Raw genomic sequence first — 26873 nt, 5'->3', positions numbered from 1 at the left:
CTGTTTACTTGTTTTGATGAGGATCAACCCCAGCGCTTAGAACAGTGCTTGGCACATAATAAGCGCTTAACAAATACTATTATTATCATTATTTTTACCCTTTACTGGGCAAGGATCGTCTCTGTTGCCGAATTGTCCATTCCAAGCACCTAGTACAGTGCTGTGCCCCTAGTAAGCACTCAATAAATACGATTGAATATTGGGCCGGGATGGTCTCCATCTGGTGCCGAATTGTCCATTCCAAGCGCTTAGGCCAGTGCTCCGCACAGAGTAAGCGCCTCAGCGTGGCTCAGTGGAAAGAGCACGGGCTTCGGAGTCAGAGGTCATGAGTTCGAATCCCAGCTCTGCCACTTGTCAGCTCGGTGACTGTGGGCAAGTCACTTCACTTCTGTGTACCTCAGTGACCTCATCTGTGAAATGGGGATGAAGACCGTGAGCCCCACGTGGGACAACCTGATTCCCCTGTGTCTACCCCAGTGCTTAGAACAGTGCTCGGCACATAGTAAGCGCTTAACAAATACCAACATTATTATTATTAAATACGAATGAATGAATGAATGAATGAATGAATGAATGAATGAATGAATGAATGAATGAATGAATGAATGAATGAATGAATGATATGACTCTCCGCGCCGGTTCCCTTCACCCGCCCCCCATCTTCTCCCAAGCCTGGGCGGCAGCGCCCCCTGCCGGCGAGGCCCCGGGCTCCGCGCCTGCGCAGAACGAGAGCGGCGGGCTCGGCCCCACCCCCGTCACGTGACGGGGGCGTCCCCGGCGCCGGGTTCGGGCCCCGCCCACTTCCGGGAAGGAGGCGGAAGCGGGGGCCGGGGGCTCCGTCACGTGACGGGGGCGGCCGCGTGGGCCGCGCTCTGCCGGGTCGCGAGCCGCGCTCATGTCGCGACTGATCGTGAAGAATCTCCCGAATGGGGTGAGCCTCGGCTGGGCGTCCGGGGCTGCGGCGAGGGACGGAGGGACGGAGGGAGGGAAGGAGGGAGGGAGGGAGGGACCGACCGACCGGGGAAACCGCCTGCAGCAGCAGCAGCAGCAGCAGCAGCAGCAGCAGGGCATTTGTTGAGCGCTTCCTAGGTGCAGAGCACTGTTCTAAGCGCTGGGGGAGATCCAGGGTCATCAGGTGGCCCCACGTGGGGCTCACAGTCTCCATCCCCGTTTTAATAATAATAATAATAATGATGTTGGTATTTGTTAAGCGCTTCCTAGGTGCAGAGCACTGTTCTAAGCGCGGGGGGAGATCCAGGGTCATCAGGTTGCCCCACGTGGGGCTCATAGTCTCCATCCCCGTTTTAATAATAATAATAATAATGATGTTGGTATTTGTTAAGCGCTTCCTAGGTGCAGAGCACTGTTCTAAGCGCGGGGGGAGATCCAGGGTCATCAGGTGGTCCCACGTCAGACTCACAGTCTCCATCCCCGTTTTGCAGATGAGGTCCCTGAAGTGCAGAGAAGTTGAGTGGCTTAAAGTCACACAGCTGACAATGATAATAATAATGTTGGTATTTGTTAAGCGCTTCCTAGGTGCAGAGCACTGTTCTAAGCGCTGGAGGAGATCCAGGGTCATCAGGTTGTCCCACGTGGGGCTCACAGTCTCCATCCCCGTTTTAATAATAATAATAATAATGATGTTGGCGTTTGTTAAGCGCTTACCGTGTGCAGAGCACTGTTCTAAGCGCTGGGGGAGATCCAGGGTCATCAGGTTGTCCCACGGGAGGCTCACAGTCTTCATTCCCATTTTATTAATAATAATAATAATTATGTTGGTATTTGTTTAGCGCTTACTATGTGCCGAGCACTGTTCTAAGCACTAGGGGAGATATAAGGCGATCAGGTTGTCCCACGCGGGGCTTGCAGTCTTAACCCCCATTTTACAGATGAGGGAACTGAGGCCCAGAGAAGTGAAGTGAATTGTCCACAGTCACACAGCAGAGAAGTGGCGGAGCCAGCATTCGAACCCATGACCTCTGACTCCCAAGCCCGGGCTCTTTCCACTGAGCCACGCTGCTTCTTCATCCCCACCTCTTCCATCCCCTCCCTCCTCCTCTGTCTCATCAACCCTGGGCACGTTAGGTAGGACCTGAAGCACCATCAGCTCCGGGTATTGATGTTGGTATTTGTTAAGCGCTGCTTACTATGTGCCGAGCACCGTTCTAAGCGCCGGGGTAGACCCAGGGGAATCAGGTCGTCCCACGTGGGGCTCACGGTCTTCATCCCCATTATCCAGATGAGGTCACTGAGGCACCGAGAAGTGAAGTGACTCGCCCACAGTCACCCAGCTGACGAGTGGCAGAGCCGGGATTCGGACCCATGATCTCTGACTCCGAAGCCCGTGCTCTTTCCACTCAGCCACGCTGCTTCGATGATGACGATGATGGTATCTGTTAAGCGCTTACTATGTGCCGAGCACCGTTCTAAGCCCCGGGGTAGTTGCGAGATAAATCAGGTTGCCCCACATAGGCTCAGGCTCCAGCCGCCCCCCACCCCGGGTCCCCGCAGCCCCTCGGCCTCACCCGCCCCCCGCCCCCGCAGATGAAGGAGGAGCGCTTCCGGGAGCTGTTCTCCGCCTTCGGCTCGCTCACCGACTGCAGCCTCAAGTTCACCAAGGATGGAAAATTCCGCAAGTTCGGCTTCATCGGCTTCCGGTCGGAAGAGGAGGCCCGGGCGGCCCTGGGCCACTTCAACAGGAGCTTCGTCGACACCGCCAGGATCACGGTCAGCGGCCGGGATGCGCGGGGAGGGCCGGCGCCCGAGACTGGGGACCGGGCCCGGGGGGCTTACGGGCCCCCAGATCCCCGGGGGGAAGAGACGGGGGCTGGCTGGCTGCGGGTGGGGCAAGCACTTGGGTCGTTCATTCATTCAGTCGTGTTTATTGAGCGCTTACTGTGTGCAGAGCGCTGTACTAAGCGCTTGGAATGTACAATTCGGCAACAGGGAGAGACGGTCCCTCCCCGACAACGGGCTCACAGTCTAGCAGGGGGAGGCAGACAACAAAAGTAGTCAGGCAGAGGGTCCTGGAGGGTCACGGAGAGTGGGACCCCCGAGCCCCCGGTCGGCTGTGGGCGGGGCCGGCGTTTAGGTCATTCATTCAGTCGTTCAGTCGTCCTTCTGAGCGCTTACCGTGTGCAGAACGCTGTACGAAGCGCTTGGGACGGTACAATATAACAATAGACAGACACATTCCTTGCCCACAGGCCTACAGTCTAGAAGGGGAGACCGACATGAATATCAATAAATAAATGACAGATGTGGACATAAGTGGCGTGGGGCCGGGAGGGGGGATGAATAAAGGGAGCGGATCAAGGCGACGCAGAAGGGAGTGGGAGAAGGGGAAAGGAGGACCTAGTCAGGGAAGGCCTCTTGGAGGAGATGGGCCTTCGATAAGGCTTTGAAGAGGTGGGGAGAGTCATTGCCCGTGGGATGGGAAGCAGCGTGGCTCAGCGGAAAGAGCCCGGACTTGGGCGTCAGAGGTCATGGGTTCGAATCCCAGCTCCGCCACTTGTCAGTTGTGTGACTTTGGGCGAGTCACTTCACTTCTCTGTGCCTCAGTTCCCTCATCTGTAAAATGGGGATGAAGACTGCGAGCCTCACATGGGACAACCTGATTACCCTGCATCCACCTCAGCGCTTAGAGCAGTGCTCCGCGCATAGTAAGCGCGTAACAAATACCAGCATTATCATATGAGGAGGGAGGGCGTTCCGGGCCAGAGGCAGGACGTGGGCGAGAGGTCGGCGGCGAGGCAGACGAGATGGAGGGACAGCGAGAAAGTTAGCGTTAGAGGAGCGAAGTGTGCGGAGTCCGGTCTCCAGGTGGAGGGAACAGAGAGCTGTGGAGAACAGCTGTCATTCTAATAGGCTTGGAAGGTAGACAGAGTGATCATCCGTCGGGTATAAGGAGGGGAGGGGGTCCCGGTCCAGAGGCAGACTGTGGGCAAGGGGTCAGTGGCAAGGTAGACGCGATGGAGGCACGGTGAGAAGGTTGGCATTAGAGGAGCGCAGGGTGCGGGCTGGGTTGTAACAGAAAAGCAACAAGTTGAGGTAGGAGGGGGCAAAGTGATTGAGGGGTTCAGAGCCGACGGCGAGGAGTCTCTCTTGGATGCGGGGGTGGATGGGCAACCCCTGGAGGTTCTTGAGAAGCAGCGTGGCTCAGTGGAAAGAGCCCGGGCTTGGGAGTCAGAGGACATGGGTTCGAATCCCGGCTCTGCCACTTGTCAGCTGGGTGACTGTGGGCGAGTCACTTCACTTCTCTGGGCCTCAGTTCCCTCATCTGGAAAATGGGGATTCACTGTGAGCCTCACGTGGGACAACCTGATTCCCTTGTGTCTACCCCAGCGCTTAGAACGGTGCTCTGCCCATAGTAAGCGCTTAACAAATACCGACATTATTATTATTATTATTACCCCGGCGCTTAGAACAGTGCTGTGCACATAGGCCCTTAACAAATAACCGACATTATTATCGAGGAGTGGGGAAACCTGGACTGAATGATTATTGCGGAAAAGTGATCCGGGCAGCAGTGAAGTATAATCAGGAGTGGGGAGAGAGCAGGGAGATCAGTAGGAGGCTGATGACGGTAATCGAAGCAAAAGAGATTAGTCATTCAATTGTATTTTTTGAGCGCTCAGTGCTCGTTAGTAAAGTGAGAGATGTAGTTATTATTCTTCTGCCGTCGAGTCATTTCCAATTCATAGCGACTCCAAGGATATACTTTCCCCAGAACGTCCCGTCCTCTGCCGTGATCCGCGACCTTTCTTACGGTTCTTCCGTTATCATTGTTACGGTCTCTATCCATCCAGCTGCCGGGCTGCCTCTTCCACGTTTTCCCTGGACTTTTCCTAGCATTAGCGTCTTCTCCAGAGAATCGGTCCTCCTGACTGTGTCCAAAATATGCTAATCTAAGTCGACCACTTTGGTTTAATTTGCTCCAAAATCTATTTGTTTGATTTTCGGACAGTCCACGGTATTGGCAAAAGCTTTCTCCAACACTGCACTTCAAAAGAATCGATGTTCTTCCTATCCCGTTTTTTCCTTGTTCAGCTTTCGGATCCATACGTTGTCACTGGAAACACCATAGAGTCAACAATTTGTACTTTTGTGGCAGTTGTTCCATCAGCACATTTCATGACTTTTTCCAGGCTCTTCATAGCAAGTCTTCCTAACATTCATCTTGGGCGTATTTTTGGGCTACTAGTTCCTTTATTATTGATTATCGATCCCGGGAGAGAAAACTTGTCCACTATTTCAATCTTAAGTGTGTTCAGACTTCCAGCTGTCATGATCTTTTGATCTCGTGGCATACAAATACATACAAAAACAGATGTATATACAAATATAGACTCATCTATTTGCTTTGTTCTTTAACTTTTAATAATTAGCCCTTCAAATCTTCTTCCCTCTCTGCTAGTAGGGTTGTATCATCAGCATCGCCAAAAGTTGTTTATATTGCTTCCTCCAATCTTTACTCCCCTTTCGTCTTCATCCAATCCGGCTTCTCTCATTAGGTATTCGGTGTAAAGGATGAACAGATAAGGTATTAAGATACATCCTAGTCTTACACCCTTACTGATGGGAAAGCAATCTGTTTCTCCATATTCTGTTCTTACCGTAGCCTCCCGTTCGTCACACAGGCTCCATGTAAATGCAGTTAAATGGTCCGGAATGTACATTCTCCTTAATGTGCTGCAGAGTTTCTCGTGACCCAGGCAGTCAGAGGCCTTACTATAATCAATAAAGCACGTACTGACTTCCTTTTGATATTCTCTTGTCTTTTCAATTATCCAACGGACATCAGCAACAATATCTCCTGTCCCTCGTCCTTTCCGGAGTCCCGCTTGAACGTCGGGCAGTTCGCATTCCAAGTAGGCCTCCGTTCGACGCTGTGTAACTTTTAGTAGCACCTTGCTGGGATCAAGGAAACTGCGCGATAATCGTCGCATTTAGTTGTATCTCCTTTCTTCGGTATCGGAACCTAAACTGATCTCTTCCAATCAGATGGCCGTCGAGTGGTTAGCCATATACCTGCTGACATAATTTGGTAAGGACTTTAACCGATTCCTCTCCGGCTGCCTGAGACGCCTCAACAGGAAGCCTATCAAAGCCAAGTGCCTCATTTTCGGCGAGGCACTGTACGTGAAGCTGATCTGACTTCACTTTCCATGATGAGTGGCTCAAATTCAAAAGGAGCTCCAACAGATACTTCTGGTATATTGCTGTCTTTCTGGTCTAGTTCCTGTGTGTATTCTTTCCATGTCTGATTCCACTGGTATCATTTATCGTCATTCCATCTTCGCTTTTGGCAAAGCCGATCCGAGGACGAAACGTTCCCTTACTTTCCTTAATCTTCAGAAAGAGTGAGCTTGTCCGTCCACATTTGTTAATGACTTCCGTTTCTTTACATAGGCTGTTATGATATTCTTGTCGTCCTTCCTGGCGGAGCGCGGGAATATTGGGCTCAGTTCTTCCCCCGGGTTCTTTTGTCCTCTGACTTTATTCCTTCCTGTTTTGGCTACTTCCAGAGTTATGTGTGCGAGACACGGGAGAAGAGTAGTATTTAGCGAGTGTCCCCTGGGAGTAGGGCACTGTTCTAAGTGCTTGAAAAGGACAAAAAAGAAGTGGCATCCGGGTGGGGATGGGGTAGGCAAACGTGAAAATATCTACAACAAATAAAGGAAGGAATTCAGGAGCCCCTACAGAAAAGTGCTTAGTACAGTGTTCCGCTCACCGCACTCAAGTACCACTGATTGGGTGATTGAAAAATGCTCCAAATGGATATACGTGAGTGCACAGGGACTTGAGATCCCCGTGGGCTTGGGTGGCTCCGGGTGCTGGAAGATGAACCCGGGCAGGCTTCCCAAAGGAGGTGGGCTTTCAGGAGGACTGTGAAAGTGGGGAGAGCTGAGGAGGGCGGGAGAGGCGAGACCGAGGGACGTGGCCTAGTGGACAGGGCACGGGCCAAGGAGTCAGAAAGACCTGGTTTCTAATCCTGGCTCTGCCACCTGCCTCCCGTGTAAGCTTGGGCAAGTCACTTCACTTGCCCAAGTGAAGAGAAGCAGCGTGGCTCAGTGGAAAGAGCCCGGGCTTGGGAGTCAGAGGTCATGGGTTTGAATCCCGACTCTGCCCCTTGTCAGCTGTGTGACTGTGGGCAAGTCACTTCGCTTCTCTGTGCCTCAGTTCCCTCATCTGTAAAATGGGGATGAAGACTGGGAGCCTCACGTAGCTCATTCCCCTGTATCTACCCCAGCGCTTAGAACAGTGCTCTGCACGTAGTAAGCCCTTAACAAATACCAACATTATTACTTCACTTCTCTGGGCCTCAGGTCCCTCATTTGAAAAATGGGGATTAAGACTGCGAACCCCCTCTGGGGCAGGGACTGTGGCCAACCCGATTTGCTTGTATCTGCCACAATGCTTAGTACAGTTCCTGGCACGGTGTAAGTGCCGGTGTGTATTAGTGGTAAAGCAAGGGCCTGGGATTCAGAAGGGCATGGGTTCTAATCCCGGCTCCACGTCTGCTGTGAGGTTGGGCAAGACACTTCACTTCTCTCAGCTTCAGTGACCTCATCTGTAAAATGGGGATTAAGACAGTGAGCCCCATTTGGGACAGGGACTTGGTCTAAATTGATTAGCTTGGATCTATCCCGGCCCTTAGAACAGTGCAGAGCACATAGTAAGCACTTAAATACATACAATAAAGTGCTTAACAAATGCCACTGTTATTATTATTACTGTTATTATTATGGAGGAAGGGGAGGGGGTCGGAACAAGCGGCGGGAATCCCATCTTTCTGCAGTGTGGGAGAGCCGGTAGGCACCGTGTCCACAGGGAGCGGGGCAGTGGGAAGCATCCGTGTTGTCCAGGATGGATGGGAGAGATCTGTGGGAGCTTCCACAGCGGAGGCGGGAAGCGTTGGTGGGAAGCGGAAGGGCCTGACCGGAGCCGAGGGTGGGCATCCGGGAGAAGTGAGAGAGAGAATCAGGGAGGGTCTCCAAAGCAGCTTGTTAAGGGAGGAAGAGCCGGGGGGACGCGGACGGACCCATCCCCAGCCAGGGTGGGACGGGCAGGGGGATATCCAGGAAGGCCACCGGACCACAGTCCTCGCCAGCTGTGACGGAGCCCGGGCTGGACGGACGGGGGCTGACCGGGCGGTGGCCCGGCTTGGGGGCTTGGACTTCACGTGTCCTTCTTGTCCCTGGCATAGGTGGAGTTCTGCAAGTCGTTCGGGGACCCGACCAAGCCCAGAGCCTGGAGCAAGCATTCCCAGAAAGCCACACCACCCGCCGCCCCGCCGCAGAAGCCGGAGGGAGGCGGCGGGGCCCCGGCCAGCACCGAGGTTCGCCACGTGTGCCCTCCCGCCCCCACCACCGCCCCCCGGTCCGTCTCCCCTTCCCAACCCGGCCCCTCCCGACCCGCCCTTTCCTCCCCTGCTTCCCGTCTGTCCCCTGGCCGCCCATCTCCGGTTGGGAGGTTCCTCCTCCCACCCGCCTTCCCCATCTCGCTCAGTGGACTCGGCAGGACGGTGAGGGGCTAGAGAGACGTCAGCCCACGTCCTTCCCGGCCCCCGGGGAGGTGGACGTTTCCCCGGCCTCGGGCCAGAGGCGTCCTCTGGGGAGGCGGACGTGGCGGGCCCGGACCGGGCCCTCAGCCGCGGTTCTGGTTCCTTCAGGACAAGAAGAAGAAACGACAGGCCACCGTTGGAGAGTTGGCCAAGGTGAGCGGGGCCCGGTGGAGGGGAACTGGGGAGGGAAAGGGAGAGCGTGTCTTCGGGGGGTGGGGGGCCCGGGGGCCCCGACCCTGGCCCGGGTCTGCACCCTCTCCTCGTGGGTCTGCAGAGATCCCAGACCGTCAGGGGTGTTGCACCCCCCAACCCCTTGTTCCCGACCACCCCTCACCCTCCCGCCAGCTCAAGGAGGATGCGGAGTTCCAGGAGTTCCTGATGGTCCACCAGAAGCGAGGGCAGGTGGCCACGTGGGCCAACGATGCCGAGGACAAGGCGCCCCAGAAGAGGAAGCCCAAGCCGGCAAACGACTATCTGAACTTCGACTCCGACTCAGAGGACGAGAGCGCAGAGGACAGCGAGGAGGAGGCCGAAAGAGAAGCCGCCGATTGTGAGCGCATGCGTTCATTCATTCGGTCGCATTTATTGAGCGCCCACCGTGTGCAGAGCACTGTACTAAGCACTTGGAAGAGTACAGTATTAACAGTAAACAGATCCATTCCCTGCTCACATCGAGCTTACGGTCTAGATGGGAAGACAGACATTAACAGAAGTAAATAAATTGCAGCTGTGGACACGATTCATTCAGTTGTATTTATTAAGTGCTTACCATGTGCAGAGCACTGTACGGAGTGCTTGGGAAAGTACAAAACAATGTGCGTGGACTGTAAGCCCGTCAAAGGGCAGGGACCGTCTCTATCTGTTACCGATTTCTCCATTCCAAGCACTTAGTACAGTGCTCTGCACATAGTAAGCGCTCAATAAATACTATTGAATGGATGAATAAATGCGCACCTGGCGCCCAGATTCTGTCCCCGGGTCATACGTCCCTCGGCTAGGGTATGGGGTGTCGACTGAGCGTCCGCTGTGTGCTGAGCACTGTACGGAGCACTTGGGAGGGTATAATAGAGTAGGAAGTGACAGTCTACTATGTGCCAAACACTGGACAGCACACTTAGGAGAGGACAGTAGAGTTGGTTCTACACAATCCCTGCTCTTAAGGAGCCGACGGTCCAACGGCAATCGATGGACTGATCGGCTAACTGGCAGTCGAGGGTCCCGGACCGTGGGCTTGGTGAGGTTCAGGGGTGTACGGGGGTCCACCACTGCCCCCTTAGGAGCGCCGGAGCTAAGCGCTTAGCGCAGCGCTCTGCACACAGTAAGCACTCAATAAACGCGATTGAACGAACGATTCTGTCGGCTCTCGGCCGGGGTCTCTTGGGGGGCCGTTCAGGTTGGGATCCAGGATGGGGGGGGGGGGGGTCCGACGCCCTGCCCGGGGAAACAGTTAACGATTATAGGGTCCGTTTAGTTCTTCCTCTGGGCCGGGCGCTGTGCTAAACGCTAAGGCAGATAGAGGAGAATCGAGCCGGACGCGGCCCCCATCCCCCTCTCCCCTCCAGCAAAGGCAGCGGTGCAGACGGAGCTGTCCGACATGGATTACCTCAGGTCCAAAGTCGTGAGCGCCGGCCCGGTGGCGGAGGAGGAGGACGACGACGAGAGCCCGGACGAGGACGAGGCCGCGGCCCCCGGCGAGCGGAGGGACGGCCGTCCGGCGGCGGGGGGCCGGTCCCGGAAGGGAGGGCCGGGCCAGGAGCGGCAGGATGCTGCCGGAACGCAGGTGGGTGCGGCTGTCCGGGCCCTTGGTGGCGCCGGGCTCTACCCTCATAACCGAAGTCCCCGAGGCAGCCAGGAGATCCGGATACCGTTTGGACCGGCCCCCTGGGGTTGGGGATGGGGGGTGGTCCTGGCCCCAGCCTTGTGAGTGGGCGATGCTCGCTCTGTGGCTCTGAGAGCCGGACCTCCAACCTCACCCGCACCGGGTTGACCGGATCCGGCGTCCTCGCCTGCACCGAGGTGACCGGACCCCCGGCTTTGCCCGCCCCAGGGCGAATGGTCCTCCAGCCTCGCCCACCCCGGGGTGACCGGACCTCCCCCGGCCTCGTCCATCCCGTCACCGTGACGAGGCCTGAGGGATTCCCGTCAGGATCAGACCCACCCAGATGACGGCTCTTTGGGCCGTTGACCCTGGGGGGGGTCCAGCCTCCTCCCCACCCCCGAGTCCAGCCCCCGTCCTCTGCCTCTGGGGAGCCGACCGCACCTCCCCGAGTGACGGGGGGTGGGCGGCGACGCCCCTGGTGTGTGGGGGGCAGGCCAGCCCGGGGGCCCGGTCCGGCGAGAGGGGGGAGGAGGGCGGATCGGGGCCGCCCAGAGCCGGTCCCACCACTCAGGCCCCGAAGGTGAGGCGAATGAGCCGCAAAGGGCTACAGGATAGAGGCGCCATCCTCCTTGGCTCCGGGGTCGGGGGTGGCGCCGAGTCCCCCACGGCCCGTCTGGCAAGGCGCTGCGGGGGACCCAGGCCCGGTCAGGGCTTCCCACCCACCCCCGCCCCGGTGACCCATCCCCTCGTCCATCCAGCCGGTGGACCCGGAGAGACCGCCGGAAGGCGGCGTGCCCCCCACCCACACGGTGAAGCTCCGGGGGACCCCCTTCAACGTCTCAGAGGTACACGTTCTTGGCCGGGGAGGGCGGAGAATGGGGAGGTTCGCTCGGGACTGGAAAGAGGACCCGATGGGCATTTGCGAGAAGCAGCGTGGCCTGGTACCTACCGAAAGCTTGGGCCTGAGGGTAGGAGTCCTGGGTTCTAATCCTGGTTCTGCCGTTGGTGTGCGTAACCTTGGACCAGTCGCTTCATTTCTCTTGGCCTCAGTTTCCTTCTGTGTAAAATGGGGCTTCAGCACTTGGGAGACGAGTACTAAGCAACGCGGCCTAATGGATAGAGCGTGGGTCTGGGAGTCAGAAGGACCTGGGTTCTAATCTAGGCGCTGCCATTTTTCTGCTCTGAGATCTTGGGCAAGTCACTTCACTTCTCTGTGCCTCAGTCACCTTATCTGTCACCGGGGATTAAGACTGCAAGGCCCAAGTGGGACAAGGGACTGCGTCCAACCCGATTTGCTTGTCCCGACCCCAGCGCTTAGTACAGTGCCTGACGCAAATTAAGTGCTTAACAAATACCACAGTTAGGATCATCATCGTCATTATTGGGCGACACTTTGGCAGACACGTTCCCTGCCCGCAGTGAGCTTACAGTCTTGCAGGGGCGAACATAGTAAAGCTGGTCCACGGTAGGGAGCGGGGCCCGTCCCCCCCCAGCTTGGCTGCCCGGCCCGGAGCGGCCAGGAGCGGCATCCGGGGACGCCCGCCAGCCCCGCGGCGAACTGGCAGGAGTCTGGTCTGGGGATGCCGAAGCTTCGGGCTGTGTTGGCTTAGCCTGGAGCAGGGGTAAACCGAGTCTCTCCGCTTCTCCCTCCAGCAAAACGTGCGGGAATTCCTGGTGCCCCTGAAGCCGGTGGCCATCCGGATAGTCAAGAACGAACACGGGAAAAAGACGGGTAACGTGGGGGCCGGCTGGACAGAAGGCGGGGGGCGGGCACCGCGTGTGAGCAGAGCGTTATCCTCCATGTTTGGCAAGGGAAAAAGCCCGGCGGTGGGAGTCCGTCGATCCATGGTATTCATCGTCATCGATGGTACTTACCGAGGGCTTACTATGTGCAGAGCTCTGTAGTAAGCACCCGAGAGAGTACAGTGCAACATCAGTGGTAGACACGATCCCCGCCCACGAGGAGCTTCCGGTCTGCAGAGGCCGAGGACCTGTGTTCTGATCCCGGCTTCACCGCCGGCCAGCTGTGTGACCTTGGGCAAGTCGGTCGGTCATTTATTGAGCGTTTACTGTGTGCAGAGCACTGTACTAAGCGCTTGGGAGAGTACGATACAACAATAGTCACATTCCTGCCCACAGCGGGCTTACAGTAAGCCTGCCCACAGCGGGCTTACAGTTTAGATTCCCTTCACGACTCCCCATATTTAAAATAGTTTTCAATGCTTGTTTTCCCTCCTTCTTAGAGTGCCAGTGCTCAGCACAGTGCTTGGTATGTAATAGGACCTCAAGAAAGACCACGGTTATTCTTATCAAGTGCCATCGAGTTGTTTCCGATTCATAGCGATTCTGTGGCTCTGTTTTCTCCATTTATTCAATAATATCCGTTAAGCGCTTAACTGGGTGCAGAGCACTGTACCGAGCGCTCCCGAACGTCCTGTCTTGTGTCATAGTCCGTGAACCCGCTTCCGGTTCTTCCGTTATTGTCGTTAGGGTTTCTATCCATCTAAGCCGCTGCTTTCCCAGGACTTTTCCTAGCATTAGTGTCTCCTCCAGAGAATGAGTCCACCTCATCATGTGACACCACGGTTGACGACGACGATGGTGGTGGTATCTGTTAACAAATCCCGACTCTGCCCCTTGTCAGCTGTGTGACTGTGGGCCAGTGACTTCACTTCTCTGGGCCTCAGTTCCCTCATCTGTAAAATGGGGATGAAGACTGTGAGCCTCACGGGGGACAACCTGGTTACCCTGTATCTACCCCGGTGCTTAGAACAGTGCTCTGCACCAAGTAAGCACTTAACAAGTACCGACATTATTATTACCATCTCACGGTTATTGTTAACGCACCGAAGAGGGCACAGCCCTGCCCTCGAGAAGCTTCAGGCGGGAAGAGCGAGATGACGGCCGGATCCCGGACTGCCGGATCCACGGGGGGGGGTCCTGGGCCTGTGCCCCGCCCTCCCCCTGACCCATTCCCTCCCACCGAGCGTGATGATGGTGATTCGTTTGTTAAGCGCTTACTACATGCCAAGCACCGTTCTAGGCACTGGGGTAGATACAAGGTAATCAGGTTGTCCTACGTGGGGCTCGCACTCTTAATCCCCGTTTTACAGACGAGGTAACTGAGGCTCAGAGAAGTTAAGTGACTTGCCCAGAGTCACGCAGCTGACGAGTGGCAGAGGTGGGATTAGAACCCACGACCTCTGACTCCTCACTCTAGGCTTCAAGGCTCTCCATCCCCTTGCCCCTTCCTACCTCTCCTCCCTTCTCTCTTTCCACCGCCCACCCCGCACGCTCCGCTCCTCCGCCGCCCGCCTCCTCGCCGTCCCTCGGTCTCGCCCGTCCCGCCGTCGACCCCCGGGTCGCGTCCTCCCGCGGTCCCGGAACGCCCTCCCTCCTCACCTCCGCCAGACTGATTCCCTTTCCCTCTTCAAAACCCTACTTAAAAATCACCTCCTCCAAGAGGCGTTCCCAGACCGAGCTCCTCTTCCCCCTCTACTCCCTCTGCCATCCCCCCTTTACCTCTCCGCAGCTAAAGCCTCTTTTTCCCCTCATTTCCCTCTGCTCCTCCACCTCTCCCTTCCCATCCCCACAGCACCGTACTCGTCCGCTCGACTGTATATATTTTCGTTACCCTATTTATTTTGTTAATGAATGGTACATCGCCTCGATTCTATTTAGTCGCCATCGGTTTTTACGAGATGTTCTTCCCCTCGACGCTGTTTATCGCCATCGTTCTCGTCCGTCCGTCTCCCCCGATCAGACCGTAAGCCCGTCAGACGGCAGGGACCGTCTCTATCTGTTGCCGACCTGTTCATCCCAAGCGCTTAGTACAGTGCTCTGCACATAGGAAGCGCTCAATAAATACTATTGAATGAATGAATGAATGACTCCCAAGCCCGGGCTCTTTCCACCGAGCCACGCTGCTTCCCTGGCCAGCCGGCCCCGAGCCTCTGCCTCTAAGGGCAGCAAATAGGAAAGCAACGTGACCTAGAGAAGCAGCGTGGCTCAGTGGAAAGAGCATGGGCTTTGGAGTCAGAGGTCATGAGTTCAAATCCCGGCTCAGCCATTTGTCAGCTGTGTGACTATGGGCAAGTCACTTAACTTCTCGGTGCCTCAGTTACCTCATCTGTAAAATGGGGATTAGGACTGTGAGCCCCACGTGGGACAACCTGATTCCCTTGTGTCCACCCCAGCGCTTAGAACAGTGCTCGGCACATAGTAAGCGCTTAACAAATACCAACATTATTATTATTATTATTATTACCTAGTGATTAGAGTCTGTGTCTGGGAGTCAGAAGATCTTGCGTTCTAATCCGGGCCCCTCTGCTTTTCTGCTGTGGGACCTTGGGCAAGTCACTTCATTTCTTCACTTGATTAGACTGTAAGCCCGTGATTAGACCGTAAGCCCGTCAGAGGGCGGGGACCGTCTCTATCCGTTACCGATTTGTCCATTCCAAGCGCTTAGTACAGTGCTCTGCACATAGTAAGCGCTCAACAAATACTACTGAACGAATGAATGAACTTCTCTGTGCCTCGGTTATCTGTGAAACGAGGATGAAGACTGCGAGCCCCGAGTGGGACAGGAACGGCGTCCAACCCGATCAGCCTGTATCCACCCCAGCGCTTAAAACCGTGCTCGACTCCCGTAGGCCGTGAGCTCGTCGTGGGCAGGCGTGTGTCCGTTTTTTTGTTCTGTCGTACTCTCCCGAGGGCCTAGTACAGCGTTTTGCACCCACAGTAAGCGCTCAAAAAATGCGATTGAATGAATACTAAGCACTTAACAGATACCATCGTTGTTATCAATATCGTCGTCATTAATCGTCTCCTGCCGTCTCCTTCCCAGGTTATGTCTTCGTGGACCTGAAGAGTGAAGCGGACGTGCGGACGGCCTTGAAGCGCAACAAGGACTACATGGGTGTGACCTCTTGCCCCGGCCCCCGCCCCCCCCCCCCCCACCCCCTTCCCACCTCCCCCTACCGGGCCCTGGCCGGGCCGCTGCCGTGAGGGGGCTTCCAGGCCTCTGGGCGTCTCTCGTCCCCGAGGGCTCGCCCGGGGCGTTTGGGAGCGTGCCGCGGGCTGGATGTGGGCGGCTGTGACCGTCAGTCGGTCGGTGGTATTTATCGAGCGCTTACTGGGTGCAGAGGACTGTATTAAGCGCTTGGGAGAGTACAGTAGAACAATATAGTAGACACACTCCCTGCCCACAACGAGCTTCCCGTCTAGAGAGACGGAGGCTGGGCGGGGAAGATGAGGGGTGGCCGGCCGGCCTCTCCAGGCCCGACCTGGCCAGGCTGGCCCCCTCGCGCTAATCCGACCGGGCCGCCCCCGGCGGGCCGACTCGGTGGCGCTCGCTCGGCCTGGCTGCGGGTGGGGATGCGGGGGAGCGGAAGTGGGGGGGATCCTCAGCTGGCACCGAGCCCCGCCTGGTGTCTGGAGGCATGACGGCCGTGACCCGTCCCCGCAGGCGGGCGCTACATCGAGGTGTTCCGGGAGAAGCCGCCCGCCGGGGCCGGTGGCCCCCGGAAAGAGCCCGCCAAGGTCTGGCAGGGGAGGAAGCTGAAGGAGGACGAGGAGGAGGAAGACCTGGCGGATTCCGGGCGCCTCTTCGTCCGGAACCTGCCCTATTCCAGCACCGAGGAAGATCTGGAGAAGGTCTTCTCCCAGTACGGTAGGGCCCGCGGCTCCGGCCTCCGCGCACACGCCCGCTTCTCCTCCGGGGTCGGGGGCGAGGGGGGCAGCTGATGGGCAGGGGTGGGGGGCCGGCTTCTGCCGACGCTGATGAGCCGGGTGGGCGCCCGTCCCCAGGCCCCCTGTCGGAGCTCCACTTCCCCGTGGACAGCCTGACCAAGAAGCCCAAGGGCTTCGCTTTCGTCACGTACGTTTTCCCGGAGCACGCGATCGAGGCCTACTCCGCTGTCGACGGACAGGTGTTCCAGGTGAGCTCCGGGGCGCTCCGTCTCCCCTCACAGGAACCGGGGGAGGCACGATCCCGGCCCTCGAGGAGCTGACAGTCTCCCGTGTGCAGAGCACTGTACCGAACACTTGAGAGAAAGCAGTAGAGTCGGTGGGTAAGAAGAAGCACGGCACAGTGGATAGAGCACGCATCTGGGAGTCAGGAGGTCACGGGTTCTAATTCCGGAACCACCGCTCGTCTCCTGCGTGACCTCGGTCTAGTCGCTTCACTCCTCTGTGCCTCAGGTCCCTCGTCTGTAAAACGGGGTTTGAGGCGGTGAGCCCCTTGAGGGGAAGGGACCGTATCCGACCTCGTAAACGTGGATCTACCCTTGCGCTTAGTACTGTGCCTGGCACGTAGTGAGTGCTTAACAGCTGCCACATTTCTTATCCCTGCCTTCAAGAGGCTGACAGCCTAGTGGGGAAACCAGACACTGAAAGAAATTACCGGTGGGAGAAGTAGCACAGTGTGGAGTGTCCAAATGCCAAGGTGCCAAAGTGGCACGTAAGGGAGATGAGGGATCCATCGGGACAGTAGGGTCAGCTCTCTGCTCCTGCCCAGTGCCGTGGTCCGTCCGTGTCTGCCATCCGTGTGCCTGCCTGGTCCGGCCCTGGGGGCCCGCGGCTCCCTCGGGCTGGCGGCCGAGGTGTCCGGCGGAGATCCCCGGGCGGCCCAGACCGAACCGCCCGCCGTCCCCTCTGCCCCCTCGCTCCAGGGCCGGATGCTGCACGTCCTGCCCTCCACCATCAAGAAGGAGGCCGAGGAGAGCCCCGACACGCCTGGCTCCTCTTCCTATAAGAAGAAGAAAGCAGCCAAGGACAAGGCCAACAGCTCCAGGTCGGCCCCACCGCCCGCCCGGGACCACGGGAGCGGCCTCGTTTGGGCCATCCGCGTGACCCACCCGGAACCGGAGAAGACTTCCGGGGACGGGGGCTTCGGTGCTCTCTGCCCTGGTACTGGGGAGTGGGGGATTCTCCCCGGGCAGGGAGGAGGGGGACGTGGGTCTGTGTGAGGCGATGACCGTCCACTGCCCGTCTGCTCCTGCACCCGCTTATGGTGTGGTGGATAGAGCACGCACCTGGAGGTCACAGGGTCATGGGTTATACTCCTCACTCCCCCTCTTCTCTGCTGTGTGACCTTGGGCCAGTCGCTTCGCTTCTCTGGGCTTCAGTTCCCTCATCTGTAAAAAAAAAAATAGGGATTAAGAGTGTGAGCCCAGTGTGTGAAAGGGACTGTGTCCAACCTGATTACCTTTATTCATTCATTCAGTCTTTCATTGTCATATTTGTTGAGTGCTTACTGTGTGCAGAGCACCAGCGCTTAGAACAGTGCCTGGCACATAGTAGGCGCTTAGCAAATACCATCGTTACTGAGTGCTTGGGAGAGTACGATACCTTGTAGCTGTCCCAGTGTTTAGAACAAGCACATAGTGCTCAATGCGTACCATAATCATTATCGTCGTTACGTTCCCGCTTCCTCTCAACCGGTGGGATGCTGGGGCCGAGCGGGGTCCAGTTTCCTGGACGTGGCCCTTTGAGGTGACCGAGCTGCTCCCCTGGGGCCTCCGTTGCTGCTTCTCAGACTCTAGGAGCTCAGAGATATTTACGGAACCCTCTTATCCTGGAAAATATCCTAGACCTCGCCTCGCCATTTCCTCACAGTCTTTCTGGGCCCGGCAGGGCTGGTCAGGAGCAGTAGCAGCATCCGTTGAGCACCCACGAGGTGCGGTGTCCTCTCCAAGGCACTTGGGACCGATGGAATGAAGATGATAATAATGTTGGTATTTTTTAAGCTCTTACTACGTGCCAAGCACTGTTCTAAGCGCCGGGGTAGACACAAGGTAATCAGGTTGTCCCTCGTGGGGCTCGCAACTTAATCCCCATTTTACAGATGAGGTAACTGCGGCACAGAGAAGTTAAGTGACTCGCCCAACGTCCCACAGCTGATAAGTGGCAGAGCCGGGATTAGAACCCCCAACCTCGGACTCCCAAGCCCGTGCTCTTTCTACTAAGCCCGCCCACGAGGAGCTTCCACACTACCAGGGGAGATAAGCATAAGCGTATTGACACCGCGAGCGGTTAGAGTAGATAATCAAGGACGGAGATCGATCCGAGGGCTGAAGAGGGGGTGGATCGCTTGGGAGATGAATCGCAAGTGCTCAGTACAGTGCTCTGCACACAGTAAGCGCTCAGTAAAGTTGGATGAGTGAGTCGGGAAGGGCCGAAAGACGAGCGGGTGAATCGGGAAAGGCTGGTGGGAGGAGGCGGGCTATTAGGAGTGATTTGAAGGTGAAGAGAGTTGGGGTCTGTGTGACGGGGGAAGGGAATTCCAGTCCAGGGGAGCAGTGAGGGTCGGGAGTGGGAGAGGGGAGAGCGAAGGACGGCTGGAAGGTTGGTTGGGAGGAGGAAGATGGGGAGGGTTGGGAGCTGGTCAGTAAGAGGAGATAGGTCGGGCGGGGGGGACGGGAGGAGCAGATGGTTGAGAATCTGAAAGACAGTGAGGGGGTTGATTTAGAGCAGGAGAGATGTGGACTGGGAGATGACCCCGGCGACGGCAGTAGCGGGGAGGGTGGATCGGAGGAGGGTTGAGGCTGGAGGCCGGTGAGGCTGAAGTGTCGGTCCGACCGCAGTCGGCCCAGACCCCGTAGCGGGGTGACAGCCGTCGGGGCGGAGAGGAAGGGGCGGACGCGGGAGACGTCGAGCGGGAAGGAGGGGCAGGGATCGACCATGGCCCAAGAGCGGGAGTCGAGCATCAGCAAGAGTTGTTTGACCCCCCCAAGGTCAGGGGCTTCTGCGCCAGGGAGGCCGGGGCTGTGGTCTGCCCCGCAGTCCATCACACTGGCTTTACTGTCTCCTCACCCCCTGGCTGCTGAAGAGAGCCGGGAATCCTAGGTACAAGGAAAGGGCCCGTTCGTTCATTCATTCAGAGGAGCAGCGTGGCTCAGTGGAAGGAGCCCGGGCTTGGGAGTCAGAGGTCATGGGTTCGAATCCCGGCTCTGCCACTTGTCAGCTGTGTGACTTGGGGCAAGTCACTTCTCTGAGCCTCGGTTACCTCACCTGTAAAATGGGGATTAACTGTGGGACAACCCGATTACCCTGTATCAACCCCAGCGCTTAGAACGGTGCTCTGAACATAGTAAGCGCTTAACAAATACCATCATTATTATTATTATTAAAATGAGGGCGAAGACTGTGAGCTCACGTGGGACAACCTGATCGCCTTGTATCCCCCCCCTCCGGCAGTGCTTAGAGCAGTGTTTCGCCCGTAGTAAGCACTTAAATGCCATTATTATCATTCATTTATTCAGGCGTATTTATTGAGCGCTTACTGCGTGCCGACCTCTGTACTGAGCGCTTGGGAGAGTACAATATAACAATAAACAAACACCTTACCTGCCCACAACGAGCTTACAGTCTGGAGGGGGGACTGACGTCAATTCGGATAGATAAATGACAGCTGTGGACGTGAGGGCGGTGGGGTCGGGATGGGGAAAGAACAGAGGGAACAAGTCAGGGTAAAGCAGAAGGGAGTGGGAGAAGAGGAAAGGAGGGCTTAATCCGAGAAGGTCTCTTGGAAGGCTTTGAAGCGGGGGGAAGCGTGTGTCGGCTTCGAGGAGGGAGGGTGTTCCGGCCAGAGGCCGGAGACGGGCTGGGGGTCCGAGGTGAAATGATCGAGGCACAGTGAGAAAATTAGCGTTAGAGGAGCGAACTCCGAGTTTGGATTGAGAGCGTCCATTTTAGCTAGCGGGGCTGCTGGGAAGGGAAGGAGAGAGGGAGAGGGATTGTCTGACCTCGGCCCATTTCCCGCCCTCCCTCAGCTCTCACAACTGGAACACGCTCTTCATGGGGCCCAACGCGGTGGCCGACGCCGTGGCCACCAAATATAATGCCACAAAGAGCCAAGTGTTTGACCACGTGAGTGACGGCTTCGCTTGGGGGACCCCTCCCGGAGGTGGAGGGCAGCGGGGCTCTGTCGAGGGGGGCCGCCCTGGGTCCTAGGGTGTCGGGGGAGCCGTCGGAGCTCACGGCCGTGATGCCTGCTGCGGCTGTTGAGCCGACCCTTGCTCTCTCCCCGTCCTCTCTTCATCTCCCCCACCCCTTTTCTGTCCCCCACGCTCCCTTCGGTCTCCCACGCCCCCCTTTGTCTCCCACGCCACCTCTCTGTCTCCCTTCCGCCCCTTCTCCATCTCCCCACTGGCCCCCCGCCCGTCTCTCCCGGCCCCTCTCCATCTCCGCCTTATCCCCCCGCCTATCTCCCCGTCGTCCCCCATCTGCCTCCCCCTTGTCCCCTCATCCGTCTCTCCCTTGCCCCCTCCCCGTGTCTCCCCCCATCCCCATTCCCATCTCCCCCGTCTCCCCCCTTCTCCATCCCCGTCTCGTCCCGCCGTCCGTCTCCCCCCGGTCTCTCCGTCCATCCCCGCCTTGTCGCCCCAGGAGACGAAGGGCAGCGTGGCGGTGCGAGTGGCCCTGGGGGAGACGCAGCTGGTCCAGGAGCTGCGCCGGTTCCTGCTGGACCACGGAGTCTGCCTGGATTCCTTCAGCCAGGTGAGGACCCCCCGCCCGGCGCCGGCGCGGCCCTCCCCGACCGGCCCACCCCCCACTGCCCCGATCCCGGGACGCTCAGACCCACTGAACCCCTCGCTGCCCCCCCCAACCTGCCCCACCTGAACTGGTCCTCCCTCTTCTGCTCCACGCCCATCACCCCGGCCCGTGCCACCTCACCCGACCCCCGCACTCCCTGCCCGGCACCACCCCGGCGTCCCCCGGCCCCGCTCCAGTCCCGCCCTCGTCCCCGACGCAGGCGGCCGCGGAGCGGAGCAAGTCGGTGATGCTGGTGAAGAACCTCCCGGCGGGCACCCGGGCGACGGAGCTGGAGGAGATCTTCGGCCGCTTCGGTGGGCTGGGCCGCGTCCTGCTGCCCGACGGGGGCGTCACCGCCATCGTGGAGTTCCTGGAGCCGGCCCAGGCTCGCAGGGCCTTCACCCACCTGGCCTATTCCAAGGTCAGGGAACACCGCCGCCAGGGCCGGGATGGGGCGGGCCGGGTGCCGCCGGGACGGGCCGGAACCTCGGGCCGGGGGTGAGGGCGGGGGGCGGGGCGGAGCGGGTGGCAGCCTGGGAGTCGCCGGAACAGGCCGGACCCTCGGGTGGGGGTGGGGCCGAAGAAGCAGCCTGGCTCAGTGGAAGGAGCCTGGGCTTCGGAGTCGGGGGTCGTGGGTTCGACTCCGGGCTCTGCCACCTGTCAGCCGTGTGACTGTGGGCGAGTCACTTAAACTTCTCCGTGCCTCGGTTCCCTCATCTGTAAAATGGGAATTGACTGCGAGCCTCACGTGGGACGACCTGATTACCCTGTTTCTCCCCCGGCGCTTAGAACAGAGCTCTGCACATAGTAAGCGCTCAACAAATACCAACATTATTATTATTAGATTTGGGCTGGGGCCGCTGCCCTCGACACAGCTGAGAGGCCGGGCTGGAGACTAGATCACGGCAGCGGCATGGCCTAGTGGATAGACCGTGGGCCCGGAACTCAGTAGGACCCGGCTTCTAATCCTGGCTCCACCTTATATCTGCCGCGTGACCTTGGGCAAGTCAAGTGCTTGAAGTTCAGTGAACGCTTAATACCATTATAATTATTATACCTAACTTCTCTGGACTGCAGTCACCTCATCCGAGCAATGGGGATGAAGAGGGTGGACCCCATTTAGGGCGGGGACCGCCTCCAACCTGCTTAACTTGTATTCATTCATTCAGTCGTATTCACTGAGCGCGTACTGTGCGCGGCGGACTGTACTTGTATCTACCCCAGTACTCAGAACATTGCTCGCGACACAGTACGCGCTTCCCAAGTACTGTAATTATTACGGCGTGGGGCCGGGGGCCGGGGTGGGTGCAGGACCGGAAGTGGGGCAGGGTGAGCGTGGCGTAGCGGATAAGGCGCAAGCCTGAAAGTAAGAAGGTCACGGGTTCTAATCCCGGCTCTGCCACTTGTCTGCTGTGTGAGCTCGGGCAAGTCACTTAACCTCTCCGTGCCTCGGTTCCCTCATCTGTAAAACGGGGATCGGGAGCGAGCCCTACGTGGGACAGGGACCGCGTCCAACCCGATCTGCCCGTATCCACCCCGGTGCTTAGTATAGTGTCTGGCACATGGTGAGCACTCAGATACCGTAATTATCATTATAATCATTGCGAGGTCCATCCCAACCCTCAGCGGGCGGGGGATTGTCCGTGCCAAGACCTCTCGGTCCGGCGCTTCCCGTCCCTCCTCGCCGGTTCGGGCCGAGCCACCCCTGCCTCCACGCCCCTCGGGCCAGGCCCGGACCGGGCAGAGTTTGGAGGGGCATCCGTGCCCCCCGGAGAGCGTTCAGCGGACGGGCCTGGGGGTGGGTAGGCAGACCCGGTGGCCCTTGCCAACCTGCGGGGTGGCGGGTGGTCAGAGTGCTGAGCAAGTACCTATCACATGCAAGGGCCCTGTACTGAGCGCTCGGGAGAGGTCAGTAGACTGACTTAGTAGACGCAGCCCCGCCCGTTGAGGAGCTTACGGTCTCGTTCATTCATTCAATAGTAGTTATTGAGTGCTTACCATGTGCAGAGCACCGTACTAAGCGCTTGGAGGTGCAGAGCGCTACGGCGAGTGCTTGGGAGAGGAGAATGGAGTTCAGAGACTTGCCCCCCCGTCCCCCAAGCAGCATCCAGTCTACTGTGTGCGGGGCACTGTACCGAGCCCTCGAGAGAAGACAGTAGAGTTAGCAGACACGATCCCTGCCTTCGGGGAACTTAGAGTCTGTTGCGTGCAGAGCTCTTGGGCGGGACGATTCTATTCATTCTTGACCCTATTTACTGCCGTCGTTCTTGTCCGTCCGTCTCCCCCGATTAGACTGTAAACCCGTCGGGGACTGTCTCTGTCACCGATTTGTACATTCCAAGCGCTTAGTACAGTGCTCTGCACATAGGGAGCGCTCAATAAATACTATCGAGTGAATGAATGACGATAGAGGCAGGGAGGTCAGCGAGGAGTTCCGACGCGATAATGGAAAGGAGATACGCCAGGTCCTCGGACCGGGGTGGTAGCTTGGAGGAGAGGAAGGGGTGGGGTCTGGAGATTGTCAGGAGGGGAGGGGGACCACCCCCCCAGCTCACTCCGAGCTCCCTCCCAGCCGCAGCTCCCCAAGGCTCTAGAATTTGCCGAGATCCTGCTGTCTCTTTTGGGGCGGTTCATCCGGAAAAGCCTCCCGGAGGAAAGGGAGGAGGCGGATGCGTGGTTCGGAGAGCGGGAGGGAGGAGGGGTCCGGCCCGGGGGTTTTGCCGCGAGATGGGCAGCGCGTGCAGAACCTTGGGAGCGGCCCAGGAAGGCCAGAAGTGGCCATCTGGGCCCTCCATCCCGGCGGGAACCGGTCCGAGGCCCGCCACCCTGGGGGAGGGGGGGGACGGCGTCCAGCCGTCTGACGGGACGCTTCTCCTGAAGAAGCAGAAGCGGCGCGGCGGAAAGAGCCCGGGCTTGGGAGTCCGAGGTCACGGGTTCGAAGCCCGGCTCGGCCACTTGTCAGCTGTGTGACTGTGGGCGAGTCACTTCACTTCTCCGTGCCTCAGTTCCCTCATCTGTAAAATGGGGCTGAAGACTGGGAGCCTCACGTGGGACAACCTCATTACCCCGTATCTCCCCCGGCGCTTAGAACGGTGCTCTGCACGTAGTAAGCGCTTACCAAATACCGACGTTAATTAACCCTCCCTCACCAGTTTCACCACGTCCCCCTGTACCTGGAATGGGCCCCCATGGGCATCTTCGGCAGCTCGGACCCCCAGAAGGAAGCGCCCCCGGAGGGTCCGGCCGGGGAGGAGAACGCCCGGGCCGAAGCGGGAGCCGGTAAGCTGGCGCCGCGGACGGGGCGGTCCCTCCGGGTCCGACCGCTGTTGGGGGGGTGGGGGTCCCGAAGCTCGGGCCCCGAGGGAGAGCATCCTCCCGGTCCTGGCTGGGTCCACCCGGCATTGGATCCGGCGGGGGGGTCTCAGGGCTCCGCCGTTGCTCCGGGCGCTGCTCCAGACTCTCCGGGAGATGCTAGACGAAAGCTGGCTAGCCGTTACGGCCTGTTCTGAACTCCCCCTGAAGACCACGCGCTGTCCCGAGCACCCTCGGGGACCGGACACTTCTCTGAGCCCCCTTCGCTGGCCTGAGTGCCTTCTGGAGATCAGGCACTGTCCTAAACTCCCCCTGGGAACCGGGCACTGCTCTGAGCTCCCTCTGATGACCGGGCATTGTCCTGAGCTCTCTCCGGAGACCGGGCACTGTCCTGAGCTTCCCCTGGGGACCGAGCGCCGGCCTGAGCGCCCTTCGGAGACCGGGCACTGTCCTGAGCTCTCTCTGGAGACCAGGCCCATCCTGAGTTCCCCCTGGGGACCAGGCAGTGTCCCGAGCTCCCCTTGGGAATGGGCCAATGTCCCAAGCAACCCCTGAGGATCCTAATCTGTACTGAGCCCCCACGGCGCCTTGCGCTGTACTGAGCGCTAGGGAGGAGACTCTGACGCCGGAGGCACGCTCCTCCGCCCACCCGCTGCTTCCCGCCCAGTGAGGCGAGGCTGGATGGAGGACGATGAGACCCGGAAGGGAACCCCTTACTGTCAGGGTGGGGGTCAGGACCGGTCTCTTGGGGCCTTGGGGGGTCCTGCCCGAGAGCGCTGGGTGGTTCTGGGCAGTGTGATCGGCGATGTCTGCCCCAGGGACTTCTGATCTTCCCGAGGTTCAGCAGGGAGAGGAGGAGAAGTCAATGAGGCTCGCTGCGAGCGGGGAATGTGCCTGTTTATTGTTACAGTGTTCTCTCCCAAGCACTTAGTACAGTGCTCTGCACACAGTAGACGCTCAGTAATTACGCACGAATCAGTCAATGAATGAAGCATTTACTTTGTGCAGAGCACTGCACTAAGTGGCTCGGTGGAAAAGAGCCCGGGCGTTGGAGGCAGAGGTCATGGGTTCCAGTCCCGGCTCCGCCACCTGGCAGCCGTGGGACCGTGGGCGAGTCACTTCACTTCTCTGGGCCTCAGTTCCCTCATCTGGAAAATGGGGATGAAGGACTGTGAGCCCCACATGGGTCAACCTGATTCCCTTGTGTCCACCCCAGCGCTTAGAACGGTGCCCTGCACACGGTAAGCGCTTAACAGATACCAACATTATTATTAAAAAAGGCTCAAGTGTGGCAAACCAACAGAAAAGGTCAGAGGCTAACCGGTCAGGCAGCGGTGGGGGGAGAGAGGGAGGGAGGACGGGGGAAGGGAGGGGACTCGGCGCGGTCACTGCCCCGCATCCGTCCCTGGGCCGCAGGGCCGACCGATGAACCCGGGCCGGAGCCGGGTCCGGGGGTGTGGGGACCCCGGGGATTCAGTCGGTCAGTTGTGTTTATTGAGCGCTTACTGTGTGCAGAGCACTGTACCACGTGCTGGGCGGAGTACAGTGCAAAAGTGGAACAGACATATTTCCCGCCCACAACGAGCTTACAGTTTAGACGGGGAGACAGACGTGGATATCAGTAAATCACAGATAGGGACGTAAGTGCCGTGGGGGCTGGTGGGGGAGTGAATAAAGGGAGCGGGTCAGGGTGATGCAGAAGGGAGTGGGAGAAGAAGAAAAGAGGGCTTAGTCAGGGAAGGCCTCTCGGAGGCGATGGGCCTTCGATGAGGCTTTGAAGCGGGGGAGTCGCCGTCTGTCGGATATGAGGAGGGAGGGGGTTCCAGGCCGGAGGCAGGATGCGGGCGAGGGGTCGGCGGCGAGATACACGAGATCGAGGGACGGCGACTCTTTCGGCCGTGCAGCCGGGAGAGGAGGACAGGGTGAACCGACCCAGGGCAGAGGCCGTGGGGGAGGAGGGGCGGTCTCGGCCTCGGAGGCGGGATCCTCCAAACCCCTCCCGCGGGACGTGGAGAGAGAGGTGGAAGGTCCCCTACCCCCTCCGGCTGCCCCTGCAGAGAGGAGGTGGCCCACCTGCAGCCTCCCCCCAACAACGGCGGGTGGGGGGGCGGGGTGGTAGGCAAGTACAAGGAGCCTGCCTCGGGGGGGCTCAGCCAGAGCCGTTCATCTCCCGGACCGGCTGAGGTCCCAGAGTCCTCTGGGCCTGGGTTAATTTCAAGCCCCACTGAGTGCCTTGTGCGGGGGGAGATTCCCTCAGCTGTCGGCTCAAGGACGCGACCTTTTTCTGCACGGCGTGTTTGTGTGTGTGTGTGTGTGTGTGTCCATTCTCCTCACTCCCCCCTCCCGCCCCCCCACCCCATCTCCTCCCTGCTCCCGTCCACCCCCGCTTCAGGCCCGGAGAGCTGCCTTCCTCAGGGAGGAGGCGGGGGCGGGGGCCGAACCAAGGGGACGCCCCCCTCCCCCTCCGACTGTATTCCTAGACGTCGGCACACGGGGAGGACAAAAACGATCCCTTTCTGAAAAGCCCTCCTGTTGTCAGCCCCGCGGGGATGGGCAGGGGACACAGCGGCCTTCTCGTGCCCCTCGCTTCCAGATGAAAGAGCCGCGGGAGCCGGGGAAAGCTGCCGGGGACTGATAACG

General features: G+C 58.7%; 1 protein-coding gene across 1 annotated transcript in view; it reads left to right on the top strand.

Moving 5' to 3' along the window:
- Nucleotides 1-825: 825 nt before the first annotated feature.
- RBM19 (RNA binding motif protein 19) overlaps nt 826-26873 on the top strand; it is a 97572-nt gene continuing 71524 nt past the window's right edge. The window contains exons 1-16 of the mRNA XM_029058132.2: nt 826-931; nt 2545-2727; nt 8210-8341; nt 8675-8719; nt 8912-9116; nt 10129-10346; nt 11144-11230; nt 12039-12117; nt 15232-15303; nt 15853-16056; nt 16194-16324; nt 17057-17178; nt 20159-20255; nt 20775-20885; nt 21142-21342; nt 24074-24200. Coding sequence (XP_028913965.1) covers nt 896-931; nt 2545-2727; nt 8210-8341; nt 8675-8719; nt 8912-9116; nt 10129-10346; nt 11144-11230; nt 12039-12117; nt 15232-15303; nt 15853-16056; nt 16194-16324; nt 17057-17178; nt 20159-20255; nt 20775-20885; nt 21142-21342; nt 24074-24200 — 2050 coding nt within the window. The 5' untranslated portion in view covers nt 826-895. The remainder of the gene's footprint in view (nt 932-2544; nt 2728-8209; nt 8342-8674; nt 8720-8911; nt 9117-10128; nt 10347-11143; nt 11231-12038; nt 12118-15231; nt 15304-15852; nt 16057-16193; nt 16325-17056; nt 17179-20158; nt 20256-20774; nt 20886-21141; nt 21343-24073; nt 24201-26873) is intronic.

This window comes from Ornithorhynchus anatinus, chromosome 2, assembly GCF_004115215.2.
Source record: "Ornithorhynchus anatinus isolate Pmale09 chromosome 2, mOrnAna1.pri.v4, whole genome shotgun sequence".
Lineage (NCBI taxonomy): Eukaryota > Metazoa > Chordata > Mammalia > Monotremata > Ornithorhynchidae > Ornithorhynchus > Ornithorhynchus anatinus.
This window is presented reverse-complemented; position numbering and strand designations above follow the sequence as displayed.